This window comes from Asparagus officinalis, chromosome 1 (genome assembly GCF_001876935.1).
Source record: "Asparagus officinalis chromosome 1, Aspof.V1, whole genome shotgun sequence".
Classification (NCBI taxonomy): domain Eukaryota; kingdom Viridiplantae; phylum Streptophyta; class Magnoliopsida; order Asparagales; family Asparagaceae; genus Asparagus; species Asparagus officinalis.
Window position 1 is genome coordinate 94,174,573 of NC_033794.1, and position 17,166 is coordinate 94,191,738.

Here is a 17,166-nt window from a genome sequence, read left to right on the forward strand (position 1 = left end):
CCCTTTTATCCTTTTTATTGATACTGTTGCACCGCAGGCTCATTTGCACACTTCATTGTTTTAACCCACTCTCATCGTGCACAAAATCCGCCCAAATAGCGATCATAACCCCAAGGGCATATGACGTTTGAGTGATAGGGTATGTCCCTAACTCTTTTGGTACCAAGAGTGTTGTCGGTAACCAAATATGTTCTGATTTCAAAAACAAATTCTTTTTCTTTTCTTTTTTGTTTTATTTTTTGTTTTGACAAGTATATATTTCATATCTTGTTATTTTTGAATCTATAGATAAACATCTATTTATCATCATTTTCAATCGTGCTACGAATCCATTAAAAATGCCATTCCAAAATTTTGGTTAAATCATTTTTAAACATCAATATTTTAACGAACCCGTATTTTTTGACGATTTTGCAACATGATGAAGTGTCTTCATAACAAAAAAAAATGATATTTGACAATTTCTTTTTCTAACCATTGTTCATTTCATCACATATCCTTTCCCTAAATTTTACATTCTGAATATTATTTGACTCTCTCTTTAAAAGGCCGTTCAAAGTCTTTTTTACTTGTCCATTAATGCTCTCCCTCCATGCCACGCTATCACGTCGACTGATAAGGCATCATCAGTCGACCTGAAGAAGCACCGCCTTGCGTGGAAAAAATATCATTTATTCTACTCAGTCGACTGATTTGAACATCAGCTCGCCCGACCGAAACAGCTCTCAGTCGACTGATTGATTTTCATCAACTCGACCGTCATGAAGTTTGAGCTGTCCATCAACGATCAACCTCATCCGGTCGATGATTTACTGTCTTATCAGTCGACCGACAACACTGTTTCTCAGATATTCTGATTTTTAAGGGACTTTGTTTGTTCTGGTTCTTTCCGTAGCGCAGGTATTTTCTTTCTTTGGTTGGACTTTGTTTCAAGAATATATATCTACCCCCTTCTATTCTTCAAGCACTCTTGAATTTACTGAAGAAAAGTTTAAACACAAATTTACAATTTGCCTTAAATGTTTTCCAACTATTGTGCTTTTAAAATTCTTAATCTATGATTCGTGTTTGAATGCTTTTAGTGATTCAATTTTCCATGTTTTTCAATGCATTTGTTATTCTGAAAATATTCCCTTGCATAATTTATAATTTTTAGTTTTCCATGATTCCCTTTAATTTGATTTCATATATAAATCTATATATTGTTTTTACGTTCTGTGTATTGAGACCACCATTTTTCATAATATACTAATATATATCTATACTATATATATATATACTTTTTATACCTTTATTATACTACTATCACTACCCCTATATATATATATATTATATATACTATATATTATAATATATATATTATATATTATCATATATATACTAATACTAGTATATATATATATATGTGTTGCTGTGTGTGTGTTGTGCCTTCCGCTGTGTGTGTTCCTCTGTGTCGTGTTGTGTGCCCTCGTCCTCTCTGTTATTGTCTGTTGTGTGTGTTTCTCAATATATTTTTGCATTAATTTATGAATTTTGGATATATAGATTTAACATTTTGATTTTATGGTTTTGTTTATTTCCTTATATATACTATATATATCACCTACTACTATATATCCCTATTATATTATCTACTCCTCTATATTTATCTTACTATCATATACTATACCTATCCTATATACTAATTATATATATATATATATATATATCTTATTGATATATTTATGTTTGAGACCTTTATAAACACCTTTCATGATATTTTATGTGGTCTCTTAAGTCTCTTTAAATGTGAGTAGCGATTGATATTTTTTATATATGTTTTGCTCATATATAGCCACCTTGTTTTTCTTGACATATGTTTTTAGACTTTTTGATAGGGGGAGCATTCCCTATTTCTTTTCTTGCTAATACTCACCGTGCCTTATTGATAGGGGGAGCTTTTGCTCTTAATTTTTATTGTTTTCCCCATTTTGATGTTGACAAAGGGGGAGAAACAAGTTAATTATGAGTATATCATTCTATTGGTTTTATGCATGAGAATTATAATTTGTATATTCGTTTGGTATCATGTATATTCTATATACTCTTTATGTAGATTGTTTGTCATCATCAAAAGGGGGAGATTGTTAGGTGTCTTGTTTATGAGGCTACTATCTAATCTAGTTTTGATAATTAACAAACAATTCCTAACAATGTTTGTCAAGTGTTTATTTGCCTGTTAAGTATTCTATACAAAGATCCTCTAGTTAGAGATTGGATGGACTTACGCCTACACGATCATATCCATCGAAGGATGGAAGGAATATCGGAATGAAGCTTTGCATTTCAAGTCAAGTACAAGTTTAAGCTTCATCCGTAACCAAGATCGAGCTCAAACAAAGATTTCTAAGCTTAGGTATATTGTTTCTAGTTTAGGTCTTATACCGTATGTGTTATACTTTAAATCTCAAATATTACACACATACACGTTTTCGTTTTATTGCTTTCAAGTTTAAATAAATATGAAACAAATAGTTATATTTATATACATATATATTATTTTTATATTTATCATCTTTATTTGGAAATTAATATTTTTATGAATTAAAGACTTATTTACACTATTTTATATCTTTCCTCAAGTCTATTAATCTATTGGAAAGTGTTTTAAAACTTGTTTGGAAGAATTTTATCAAAAATCAAGTTTTGACGATTACGTGTTGTTGAACAATTTACAAAATAAATGAGTTTTCACAAATGAGAAATAAAATTTGAGAAAATATTTTTCTAAAATGTTATATTACATGTTTAAAAATATTTTCCATAATTTTATCATTTTTGGATTTGATTAACTATGTTAAATTAATTTTACAAACTCAAGTGTTTCAGTAGTTTTTAGAATCTGGAATATCAGTTTTAAAATAGTTATTTCTCACAAATGTGAAGTGATATTTTAGAAATTCCTTCTCCAATATATTTATCTATGTGTGTAGAAACTTTACTCTAAATTTTTGATTTTTTGAGTTATTTTACTATTTTTAATAAATTTTAGAATGTTAGATATGCAAAATTCCAGAAACTGCCAAAATCTGAAACTATCGACTTATCAGTCGACCGACGCCTGTAATAAGTTGACTTATGGGCTCTTTTTGGTTTGAGAGGCTATAAAAAGCCCTCAACTCTCATTTATTTGTCACGGATGTTTAAGGGAGTTTTAAAAGAGTTTGTTTCAAAGTTTTAAGTGTGTTTAAATTTTGTTTTTACAAGTGTATGTGTGAAGAAACTCTCACAAGAGGTGAAGATCGATTCTTTCGTGTTTGGGCTTAAATGTTATCTCTCTCTCACTCTTGTTTTTAAAGAAGTTTTACTAAACTCAATTTCTAATTAAGGGTAATCAGGTAAAATAAACAGCCCCTAAAGAGAGGTAATTAATGCTTGTCTGTTGAGTTCTCCATTTCCCTATGCAATCTCACGGCTAAGGCAACCCAACAGTCACGAACAACAGCTCTCTCTCAATCGAGAAATCGTCCAGCAGCTCTCGTTCATCGTCCTTCAGCTCTCTCTCAATCGAGAAATCGTCCAGCAGCTCTCGTTCATCGTTCTTCAGCTCTCTCGTTCATCGTCCAGTAGCTGGCCATTGTTAAACATTTTATGGAGATTTAAATGGAGAGCTTGAATTCAGGTGTGCAGGTTCTAGTTTTTTTCATTGTAATTGATCCAGATTCAGTATTTCAATACTTAGTCATATGACTTGTTATCTAGGAGCTTACATTCTTAAACATTTTATGGAGATTTAAATGTAGAGTTTGAATTCAGTTGAACACGTTCTAGTTGTTAATCTAGATTCACTGCATTGAATCGAGATTCATTATTAGAGATTACAGTGATTTTCATAATTTATTCACTTGTTTACTGTAATGAATCTGGATTCAATGTAGTGAATCGAGATTCATTCCAGATTAATTAGCAATGATATGAATTCAATGCAGTGAATCGAGATTCACTCCAGTGAATCTAGATTCATTGTGATGGATCCCGATTCAGTATATCAAAACTTAGTCATATGACTTATTATCTAGGAGTTTACATTCGTAAACATTTTATGTAAATTTAATTGGAGAGCTTTAATTCAGTTGAACACGTTCTAGTTATTAGAGAATGCAGTGATTTTTATAATGTATTCACATGTTTTCTTTAGTGAATCTGGATTCAATTCTTTGAATCCAGATTCACTACAGTAAACATGTGAATACATTATGAAAATCACTGCATTCTCAAACAACTAGAAGGTGTTCAACTGGATTCACAGGTTTAATGTAGTGAATCTGGATTCAATGCAGTGAATCGAGATTCACTCTAGTACATCCAGATTCATTGTGATGAATCCAGATTCAGTATATCAAAACATAGCCATATGATTTATGTTGTTTTATATTTAGTTGTAGGCAGCAATGAACAAATAACGGAACCACATGTTATAAATGCATCGGACAGTGATTTTGGGGAAGATGAAATGGACGAAGTTAGCTCGATTCCTTTTGAATCACCAGGTGGTGGTATGTATTGGAAACCTCGGGTTGAAGCTGAATTTAAACCTTATCTAAACCAAAGCTTTCGATCACTAGAGGATGGTATAGAGTTTTACCGAGAGTATGGACGTAAAAGTGGGTTTGAGATCAGACGGCATACAGAGAAGAAACATGAGGACGGTACAGTTCTTCTTAAACACATTGTTTGCAGTAGAGCTGGCAGCAATGAATCAAAGATGGATGTTGATTTTGAGGATTTTAGTAGCATTTTGAAAAAGAGAAGGAGAACTGTATCTAGTAGATGTGGTTGCAAAGATAAAGTCGTTTTTAAGTTCGATGGTTTGAAATGATATAATGTTCTCTCATTCGTTAAAGAGCATTCTCATTTTTTGGTCTCCGGTAGTGGGAAACAATTTTTGAAGTCAAATAGAGTTATCGGTCTCGCACATAAGAAACTTGTATTTGATGGTGCAAAAGCCAACCTGGGGCCTAACAAAACATATAACTTTGCTAAAGAGTTGTGTGGAAGTTATTCTAATGTTAGTGCTACGTGTACTGAGTTTAAAAATTGGAGTAGGGATGTGAAGCTTTATATTGGTGATCGAGATGCTCAAATGATCATCGAGAAGTTCACGGATAAGAAGGAGATGTGTGATGGATTTTTCTATGATTATGCAGTTGATGAAGGGGGTCGATTAACTCGTATTTTTTGGGCAGATGTTATTGGACGACGAAATTACGATGTATTTGGAGATGTGATATCATTTGACTCTACATATTCCACAAACAAGTAAGATTTTATAGTTAATCTCTTACGATTTTCAATATTGTAATTATATATCATAGTGAATCTTATATTTTTTGTATGTGATACAATAGGTACAACATGAAGTTTATTCCATCCACTGGTCTCGACAATTATAAGAAGTGTATTGTATTTGCAGCAGGATTGATAGCTAAAGAGGACATTGATAACTATGTCTAGATTTTTGAGGTATTCATGAAATGCATGATTCGCGAGCCAAAGTATATTGTTACAGATCAGTGCCCTACCATGAAGCAAGCTATACCAGCCGTCTTTAGAGAAGCACGTCACCGTTTGTGCAAGTGGCACATCATGAAGAAATTTAACCAAAAGGTAATGAATCCCACATATAAATATCATGAATCCTTATTAGATAAATACTGAATCTTTCGTTATATATTTATATTGTAGTTGGCAAAATGCATTTCGAAGATGGATGATTTCAAGAGGAAGATCAATGCACTGATTTGGAGTGTAGATATAGATCCAGCAACATTTGAAGTAGGTTGGAAAGATGTTATGAAAGAATATAAGCTTGAAAGTAATGAATGGTTGTGTGAACTGTATAACATTCGGGAGTCATGGATTCCAGCCTATTATGCTGATGATCCAATGGCTGGTTTATTGCATACTACATCAATATTAGAGAGTGAGAAATGTTTCTTTGACAAATTCAACCGTAGATCTGACACATTGACAGAATTTTATCTCCGATACGAGAGTGCTATGGAGAAGCAAAGGCATACAAATGCAAGATTAAACTATGAAGGAACAAAGTCGATGCCAAGAATGGACACGCCATTGTTATTGGAGAGGGATGCAGCAGAATTGTACACTCGAACAATGTTTTATGAGGTACAAAAAGAGATAATGTCATCCTGTTATGATATGAGTATCAACAGTATATCAGAAGAAGATGGTGTGAAGATTTTTTCCATAAAGGACAAAAAGAGACATGGAAAAATATTTGAGGTAAAACTCAATAATGTTGATTGAAACAATAAAAATTGAATCCAGATTCAATGCAGTGAATCGCGATTCAATGAAGTGAATCTCGATTCACACCACTGAATCGAGATTCAGTGACCATTTCATGCGCTTGTCATTTTCTTTTTTTTATTCGGTGCTAATATACATTGTTTTTTGAATTTTAGGTGAAACACGCTTATGGGAACAATGACGTGCAATGTACGTGTAGGCTGTTTGAGAAAATGGGTATAGTATGTAGACATGGGTTTTTTGCACTGAACCAAGCTGATGTAACAAAAATACCAAGACATCTTGTTGTGAACCGATGGACAAAAGGTGCTGAGATGAGGCATTCATTGCAGTTCAAGGAAATATCAGAACAGTGCAATGCAATTGAAGTTACAAATCGCAAGGTAAATGACATATGGTATGATTTCCAATCTTGTGTGAGTTTGGCAGGTTTAGATGGTGAGAGACTTGACTACCTGGAAGGGAAGTTGAAGGAGTTGAAGCACAGTTTGCGTGAATCTAGTTGGAAATCTGACACACAGAACAAAAATAATGTAATGGAGTTTTTTGTTGGCTCAAAAATACCAGCTGAAGTGATTGTTAAACCTCCCATTGAAGGTAGAAACAAGGGCTGTGGACGGAGAATTGTTGGTGATTATGAGAAATCAATTAGTCAACGAAAGAAGAATGTGCCAAGGCTGTGTAATATGTGCAAAAAAACCGATTTCCATGACGCACGGACATGCCCATTAAAGAAAACATTACAGCAGAGTGATGCTTAATTTAGTTGTCATATTTCGTTTCAAAATCATGTTTAGTAATACATTTCTTATTAAAATTGTTGAATTGTGTAATTCTTAACTACATATATTTACTAGATTATTAATTACATGGTTACGTTGTGTCATGTTAGTATATTGAATTGAGATCTACCCATTATTATTAGTTGTATTATTTCAAAAGGAATGATAAAGTAGTTGTATGCAGTCATCAGTTTAAAATTGATTCGCTTTAAGTGATTCTGGACTAACTATATTGAATCTAGATTCATTGTAGTGAATCTAGATTCACTGATATTGAATCTCGATATCACTATAGGGATTCATTATAATCAATCAAACAATTAAATTATTTGATTGGTTCGTTTTAAGTGATTCTGGACTAACTATAATGAACATAGATTCATTGTAGTGAATCTGGATTCATTGATCTGAATATGGATTCACTATAGTGAATCTATTTTCAATCAAATAAATTACTAAAAACTTTAGTACACTATTGAACCTGTGAATCCAGATTAAATACACTCAATCCACAATAAGTATGATTAACTTACTGAATCTTTCATTGTAGTGAATCTGGATTCACTAAATTGAATCTAGATTCACTATAGTGAATCTAGATTCAATCAAATAAATTAGTAATAACTTGAGATAATATTGAAACAGTGATTCCAGATTAAACACATACAATCCATAATAAGTATAATTAATTTATTGAATCTTACATAAAACCTTGAATTATAACTCACATTCTCTGCTTAATTCGAAATTCTTCCAATTGCATTCACTACCTTCACAGTATTTTCATATATCCAAACTATTCACAAATCTAGAAATAAAATTATGACAAAGCTATTCTTATAAAGTATATTTGCATAGAAAAGCAGTTCAAAACAAACTGGAGTATTCTATAACATTAAGCGACAATGTACTTAATAACTGTAAACTTCAACATTGAAAATTATGCTGATTACAGAATATCATTTTCTTTGAGATCTTGTGATCTTCCTCGTCTCTTTTTTGAATTTGACAGTTTCAGCATGGTGCAGTTGGTCTTTCCTGATGACTTCTTTGGCCAATTCATTTGTTGGTTCAGTAAGAATTTGGCAACAGTATATAGACCTCAGTCTATGTAGCTGATTTTTTAATCGCTCCTGTCGATATGAACAAAAGTTCAGTTCAAGATTCAGTAGCTATATTCTAAATTTTATTAATTCAAAAAGACTAACTGTAAATTATCAACACATTATTAGTTTAAACACTTACACCCTCTCTATGGAAACCAGAGTTCCAATTTGTTGTACCACCGCCCATGTAGGTCTCCATATGTCTCATGACAAAAATACCACAATCAAATTTGTTTTTGGCCGTTCTCCACTCCATCTCAAGTCTGTCAGGCGTTAATGTATTTATTTCACTCGCCTTGTGATGTTTTTTGTGTGCCAAATATCTCACAAAATTCTTGTGCTGTTTCATCAAAAGTAATCAGTGTCACATAACAAATCCAAATTATCATACAGTAATGTTTAATGTAATATACAAATTGTTTTGGTTGTTTATATGGAAACAATATTAATGATAGTGAATCACGATTCATTGGATCTAGCTCACTAGGATTTAATAGAGTTAGTTCACCTGGACTCACTCTAATGAATCTGGATTCACACTAGTGAATCTGGATTCATTACAATTAGCTATAGCTAGTGAATCGTGATTCCGTGATGTGAACACAGATTCACTAGCTCTAGTGAATCGAGATTCACAGTAAGATGTGAATCCAGATTCACTAACTCTAGTGATCGAGATTCACTAGAGTTAGCGAATCTGGAATTCTCTGACTCTAGTGAATCCAGATTCACTATAGTGAATCCAGATTCACTATAGTGAATCCAGATTCACTATAGTGAATCCCGATACTATAGTGAATCCAGATTCACTATAGTGAATCCAGATTCACTATAGTGAATCCAGATTCACTATAGTGAATCCAGATTCACTATAGTGAATCCAGATTCACTTATTACTGTATTCTGTCAGTAAATGCTTAAAGCATATACGTAAGGTGGAAAAACATACCAAACCCTCAGGACAACCTTGGTATTTTTCATTGTAGTCTGGGCAGTTTTTGCTATTGTCAATCAGCTCCGTACTTGGATTCTTTAGCCCATAGCACACAATGTAGAAATGCTCAAATGCATTTATGGGAAAGAATACCTAATGGTTGTAAAATTTAATCAGAGATTTTACAGATATAGTTAAAATTGGGTTAAAGAACAAAAACATTGTCTTCGAATCTTTACCATATCAATCTCATTAAACTTCATATGTGGATACAGAGCAAGTTGCTCATCCATCCGGGAAGCAAACCTACTGTATCTCAATTCATCATTGGCCTCATTTGTGTGATGAATGTTGCAAAACTGTACAACATAAAACTGGTTAAATAAAATGTAACTCAAGTGTTATTTTAAATTAAATAAAGGAAGATGCATACGGTTGTCTCAACATTACAGAAGAATCTAAGTGGAGAATTTTCAGACTTCATTTTTTCTCTGCTGTTCAAAATATAGGACCAAATGCTGATAAAATTTGCCTCAATGTCCTCAGAAGGAAGGAAAGTCTTGAAAGCAGGTAAGAAACATTCAATTTGTCTCCACTTAAAAACCATTTCACTGAAAAAATAGTAACAATATTCAATTTAATAAAGGAAAAAAATACTAAAAACAGTGAGTCTCACACCTAAAAATAAAATATCAAATAAGATTTAAGAACTCACAAATTCTCTTCTTCAGCAGAATCATCATCTGAATGCCTTGCTTCTTCTCTATGCACCCAATTCCATATGATGCATTCCAGCTGACTTTGCCTAGCAGTAATCTGAGATACCCTCTGCAACCATGGTGACCGAAGAGACGTTGCAGGCTTCACCATCCTCTTTTCTTTCCCCCTTCCCGCATGTCCCTTATTTTCGGTCACATGTACTTTCTTACCTTTACGTTCATCTACTGCATCAGCATCTTCAGCTTGTTTATCAGTTAAGCATACAGATTCATCAATGATTTCAGATTCACAAACTTTAGCAATCTGAACAACATCAACCATTTCCACTGTCTCAGTCTGAGTATCTTGTGTCAGCCCAAGAGAAAAACTAGGTTCTTCAGTCTGTAGGGTACCAGATTCGCTGAGCTTCCGCCTCACTGGTCTGTCAACCTTACCCATGCTAACAGACTCTATAATCTTATCAACCTCTTGGATAAACTTTGGGGAGACTTGTGTTTGTGGTAAGTCAGCTGATATTGGATCAACAGCAGGCGAACCATGCATATCTCTACTCACCTTGGTGTTCACATTAGGGGTATCATCAACAATGTTTCCCACAGCTGTTTCAGTGTCACAGGTACTTCCACGATATCCACACCCCTGCACAAGAACATTTGAAACTCTCTCTTGAATTTGAAAGAGCTCATTGTCATTGGGGAACAGCTTTCTCATTGTCTCACACTCAGCATCATATCTATCTTTTACAGATTCCAACTCTGCAGCTCTCCGTTGCACCCTCTTAATACAATCCTGCAGTTTGAATATCACAGACATTGGTAACCATAAATTATTAACATGGCGAGAGACAAGATTCGATAGATTGAGATTACATGAAATGTATTTGAATCGAGATTCAAATGACTGAATCCAGAGTCGACTAGAGTAAATCTAATTTCACTTTAGTGAATCGAGATTCAGTAGTAGTGAATCCAGATTGACTTCAGTAAATTGATATTGCGTATCATTGAATCCAGATTCACTTAAGTCAATCGGAATTCAGTTTTAACTTAATCGATAACCACTAATCTGAAATGAGATTCAGTATTAGTAAAACGATTCATTGAACTGAATCGACATTCAGTTTAAGTGAATCTTAGTAAAACGATTCATTGAACTGAATCGACATTCAGTTTAAGTGAATCTCGATTCACTCCTACTGAATCGAGATTAAATTGATTCAGTTTAAGTGAATCTCGATTCACTCCTACTGAATCGAGATTAAATTGAATAAACAAAGTCTTGCAACCTAATATGCTAACCTTTCGAATTGTCTCAACACTTTTAGGCGAGTTTCCAGTACCACTCTGCATTCGAGATAAAGGTGCAAGTTCAACCCTCTCTGTAAATGCACCTTTGCCAAATGAATTTGTAGTTATTTCTTCTGACTGTCTTTCCTTCAAGACCAAGTCAGTCCAGCCTAAAAATGTAGGGGTTGTTCTCTCAACCAACCTCCTCCCTTTGAAAAGAACCCGATCGGCATAGAACAGCTAGAAAGACAGAGATAAGAAATAAAGCATACCAATTAGTAATCATCATGTAAAACTACTTTAACTACAGTAATGTAAAAATAAATCAATATTATACAAGTGACTTACAATAAAAAATGCAAGAGGACCCGTGTAGAATTGTTTTGTCGGGTCTACCTTCCACTTGTGTTGGCTTTCTATCATTGAGTCAAGCAAGAAAGAACACCAATTGTATTCAGAGCACTGATCAACATTATCACCAAGAACTAGAATCCGTTGGTTGATATAAGGATTGCTAAGCGACTGGATCATGCTGTTATGAAAGAGAACCAAGAAATTTAGTTTAAAAAGCAGGTTAACATCAGAACTCTGCTTCAGTTTCTCAGACACATCCCCTGGAGTAATTTTCCAACCAACACTGTCTGTGAATTGAGCCCTCCATTCATCCACCAATGCTGACTTCCGATCACTGGAGGCTGGTATACGCTTCCTGCCCAGAGGTAATCCCATCACTTGATGTGCATCTTCCTCTGTGATACTAATTGATCCTATGGGAAGATTAAGCGCAATGGATTCACTGTCAAACGACTGCAGAATCAAGTACCCCAACATATGTGGTAGTTCCTTTAATCCAAATTGTAAAAGACCTCCAAGTCCAGCTAGTCTCACCCATTCTTTTTGGGAGTCAGTGAGTGATAAAACCATATCAGAGAATATCTTTGGAGATACCTGTATCCTAGTCAACCCCTTAGGTTCAGACCTCACATTTTTTTTCACAACCTTCTCCAGTGACAAAAATAATATAATTAGATCAAATTATCCATCAGTTAATACCAAAAAAAATTAAAGATGTTTAGTACACCAACCTTTTTTATCTTCTTCCTTCCTTTTGTGATATGTTCATTGTCTTCATCCCTCCTACGCTTTGATGTTTGCTCACCGGCAGGATTATTTAGGGGTTTGACGAGGTCATCGTCACTGCTGTGCACTGACCGCACATATTTTTTTTTCACAACCTTCTTCAGTGACAAAAATAATATAATTAGATCAAATTATCTATCATTGAATACACAAAAAAAATTAAAGATGTTTAGTACACCAACCTTTTTTATCTTCATCCCTTTTGTGATATGTACATTGTCTTCATCCCTTGTACGCTTTGATGTTTCCTCACCGGCAGGATTATTTGGGGGGTTGATGAAGTCATCGTCACTGCTGGGCATGTTCACAGTGTGTGTTGTCGTCTGTTGAGGTATAGGTGTAAATAACTCAACAATCTCAGCACATGTTGTTTGTTGGTTCCTTGAACTAGATCGTAGACCTGCTAAACCCATGACAATTCATTTTTTAATGAGACCAGCCTTTGAAGGTGGAATCACATTATTGAATCAAGATATTATAATCTGAATCGCGATTCACTCCAGTGAATAGCGATTTGCTGAAATGAATCTCGTTTCACTCCACTAAATCGTGATTCACTTGAGTGAATCTCAATTCATTCCATTGAATCGCTGTAGTGAATCGAGACTCACTGTAGTGAATCGAGATTCACTGTAGTGAAACGCGATTCACTCAAGTGAATCTCGATTCACTACAGTCAATCTCGATTCACTACAGTCAATCTCGATTCACTCAAGTGAATCGAGATTCAACATAATGTATTGAGATTCAACAAAGTGAATCGAGATTCAACAAAATGTATCGAGCTTTAGCAAAGTGAATCCAGATTGTTTCAGTGCCTCGTCCTTCAACACAACAAGGAAAAACTGATCATCATTACAGTTTAATTTCACTGTTAGTATACATAAAGCATATAATTTTTCCATCCTATATACTCGGCCTCAGATCATATTTGGGAGAGTTTCCATCCTATATACTCGGCCTCTGATCGTATTTGTTATTTTTTACAAAAAAATAAACAATCATGATAAAGTTAAAGTTTAAAGAGCAATCATTTTTCCATAACTGGTAAGAAAATCCAATATATGAATCTCGATTCTCTACGATGAATCTGGTTTCACATTAGTGAATCGAGATTCTCTATGTTTGAGTGAATACAAATTGACACCACTAAATAGCGATTCACATGGGTGAATCAAGATTCATCCAATGAATCGCGATTCACTGTATTGAATCTCGATTCACCGCAGTGAATCTCGATTCACTTAAGTGAATAGAGGAGATTCAACTACATTGCATATTGCAAAATACCAGACAACCAAAATTAATCGCTACCCATTTATAACAAATGAAAACATCTTACAATATTAAAAAAAAACTTAACTTATTCTAACAAGAACAAGGAAAATGTAAAAAATAAAAACCCTAAACTAGAACATGCATTGATAACATTTTATAAAGCTAAAAAAATAAAATAAAAAAGTATTCAACAACATGCAAGTGATTCATGTGAAAATTTCGAAACTTTCCTCACTGAATCTATGAAAATTTTTCAAACTTTGATTAAAATATACATTTTTAATACGAGGGTTGGAATCGTTTTACCCCTTCTTAAAGATGAGGGTTTTGGAGTCTCTGAGTTGTTTTTCTTCATCTCACTCGTCGAAGTCTTTTTGTTCGTCTTCGTTCGAGTTGTAATGAGATGTTGAAAGAAACCGGGAGACGGAATGTGAAGAATTTAGTTGTTCGGGTAGAGAGAAGATGAAACTGGGTTCAAGATAGAGTGAAACTGAACCGTCTTTTTCGTGAGAAGAAGTGTTTGACAACTTTTGGTAATTAATTACAGCGTGTTTCATTAATGACTCTTTCCTAAATTACCCCTTTTACTGGTATTTTTATATATACATACATACATACATACATACATACATACATACATACATCGATTGGTATCTCCTGAAGCTCTTCCACTAGTGTTGTACTCTGCCACTCCATTACTTTCTCCATCTGGAGGAAGGTTTTCTCAATAGACAAGGCTTTTTGCACACCCTTACCCTTGGTCGAGAGCAGGTAATAGGAGCTAGCCTCTCGCTGGTTGCTCTTGGCATCCCTAACTCTGTTAGGAGTAGGGAATTTAATCATTTGGTGGTAGGTTGAAGGGATGGCCCATAAAAGATGGAGATTATGGGCCGACTTAAGATTCATCACCAGGAATTAGACTTGGACGGTGGATTGCCAAGGGCAATCTCCGACCATTAAGGGAAGAGTGATCATCCCTTTTTTGGCAAGAGAGAATGTCCAGTGAATCCAATAAGGGGGCCTCTATAGGGAGCAACCGAGATTTTTCGATGCCCATCTGGTTGAAAGTGTCAATATACAGGATGTATGAAATTTACCCTAGAGGGGGGTGAATAGGGTATTTTGCTAATCTAATCTGATATTAATACCAAATTAAAGTTAATGATGAAATATCCTACCTATTATGATATACAACAAGTTATGTGCAAGGATATGCAAATAAACAACGGGCGATATAAACATGAACATACAAATAAGAGAGATAGTGTGCAAATTGAAAAACACAAACACAAGGCAAATGATCATGGAGTTCGATCGACCCACGACCTACGTCTCCGCTCCTCACCCTCGAGGAGAATCTTCACTATCTCAAAAAATAACTACACAATCGGTTTTTAACGCTCATCGATAAACATTTACAACTCATACAATTGTCAATACACAATACACTCCTCTAAGTGTTGGCCTAGCCCGTGTCACATTCCTCAAGTGCTCAGAATTACTACCTCTTCCTACGATTTACAACTAATGTCACTCCTCTTGGAATTAACCCTGTCTCTCACCAACCACTTCTTTAAGTGTCATTGTATATTACAATGTGTTCTCAACTATAAAGCACAAATACAATGGTTTCTTCTCTAACAAAGATGAGAACGAAATTCTACGCTCACTCTCAACGATACAACCCCACAACCCAAAATATACTATATGTGAAAAATACTTAAGCTCAAGGGGTGTGTGTAACCAATGAGTATAAATAAAATCAAACTCAAATTAATCTAGCAAGTAAAAATATAACAATTAAAAATATAAACAAGCTAGATAATAAGTTTAAGAAAACTTTTCTAAACAAAGAGGGATGAAGAATTGATGTTGAACTCCTCAAAGATGAAATCGATATTCTCCTCTTTATGAAACTTTATTCACATTAAACACACTTAAACTTCTTAAAAACTCTTAAACAAACTTGCAAACTTGTTTTTAAACTCACTTCTTAGTTATTTAAAATGTTGAGGCAAAGGAGTATATATAGATTCTCAAAACAAAGCCCCAAAAACCAAAACAAATCACTAAATCCCATAAATTCAGGAAAAATACAACTAGCTGTTACAGTATCAGTCAGTCGCCTGATGGGACTGTTCAGTCGACTAATAAGTTGATCGTTGACTGTCGCTCAAACATTATCTTTCGACTGATGATACTACTAGTCGACTGATGAGCTGCTTCGGTCGACTGATGATCGAGTATCTGTCGACCGAGCAGAAACAAATGATAATTTCAGCGGGTTTCTTCAGGCGACTGATCACCCTTGTTAGTCGATTGAAAACATGCACAGGGGCTAGTTTGAATAGTAAATCTGATTTTCAAAGATCTTTTAAAATAGCAAATAAATTTTAAAAATTATAAAATTTGAGAAAATATTTATAAATATGAAAATAAACATGTTACAAAAGAAAATTTTCAAATATCATCTATCGTTTGTGAAAACCCATCATTTTGCAAAATCTTAAATATGTATTCGTTAAAACACTTGATTTTGAAAAAATAACTTAAACCAAGTATTGAAATCTTTTGAATGGTTTTATAGACTTAGGAAAAGATGTAAATTAGGATTGTTTAGTCCATAAACCAAGAACATAATATTTTCTCAGGAATACACATATTATGATAAAAATGAGAAATATGTGTGTGTATAAAATTGAGCTTAAAATATTATCACATAAAATATAACTCCTAAACTAATATACCCAAGTTGATTGTGTATGAAGATTGCTTTTGATTCTTTGACTTGAATTGTGTTGGCTTCATTTCAGATATCGTTGTTACGGCGCAAATCCTTTCAACCTGGATACATGTTAACCTCAACACAAATACTAAAAATACACAGTTATAAATTATTTGTTAATCATCAAAACTAGATAAGATAGTAGGCTCGTAAACATAAGTCCTAACACCGAGCTTCCCGTGTCGACCATAATCCTCTTCATTTGAAAGCAGTCAATCCAGCTGCCATGATAATAGGGTCGTCATGAGGCATCTCGATGCCCTTCAGGTTAGTGTTTCCAAAAGAGATGGGCTCCTCCGCTTTCGGCCTCTTATCACACTGGTCAACCCGCAATGCCCTCTTAGCATACCTCTTTCGGGCATTGTTGGATGACCCTCCAACAGTGGGACCACCACTAATCATGTTGATGACCCCTTTGTGGCTAAGCTTCAAGGGTCAGCCATCATGGAGCGGTCGAGAATTAGATGACCATTAGCGGGATCTCCTATCCTCCTTGGTTGGGGAAACTTCCCTACGGTGCCACTGAGAGACGAGGTTCTTCAAATACCCCCTCTCAATCAAGTCCTCGATATCCCTTTAAGGATACGATAGTCATTGGTGAGATGGCCATGATCCTTGTGATACCGATAGAACTACCTAATAGTGGGGCTGCCAATGATCATGTTGATGACCCCCTTATGGGTAGGCTCTGGGGGTCAACTATCCTAGTATGGTCGAGGACGAAATAACCGCGAGCAGGATCTCCTATCTACCTTGGCTGGGGCAGCTTCTCTCTGGTCTCTCTGAGAGACAAGCTTCTTCAGGTATCCTCTCTGGATCAAAT

At 34.6% G+C, this 17,166-nt stretch overlaps 2 protein-coding genes across 2 annotated transcripts; both read left to right on the top strand.

Moving 5' to 3' along the window:
- LOC109837508 (protein FAR1-RELATED SEQUENCE 5-like) lies at positions 3,643–5,493 on the top strand. The gene is made up of 4 exons (XM_020405794.1): positions 3,643–3,661; positions 4,425–4,798; positions 4,886–5,298; positions 5,388–5,493. Exons 1-4 carry the CDS (start codon positions 3,643–3,645, stop codon positions 5,491–5,493), a joined length of 912 nt encoding a protein of 303 aa, XP_020261383.1.
- LOC109837517 (protein FAR1-RELATED SEQUENCE 5-like) lies at positions 5,563–7,073 on the top strand. The gene is made up of 3 exons (XM_020405800.1): positions 5,563–5,646; positions 5,725–6,285; positions 6,468–7,073. The coding sequence occupies exons 1-3, from the start codon at positions 5,563–5,565 to the stop codon at positions 7,071–7,073; spliced, it is 1,251 nt and encodes a 416-aa protein (XP_020261389.1).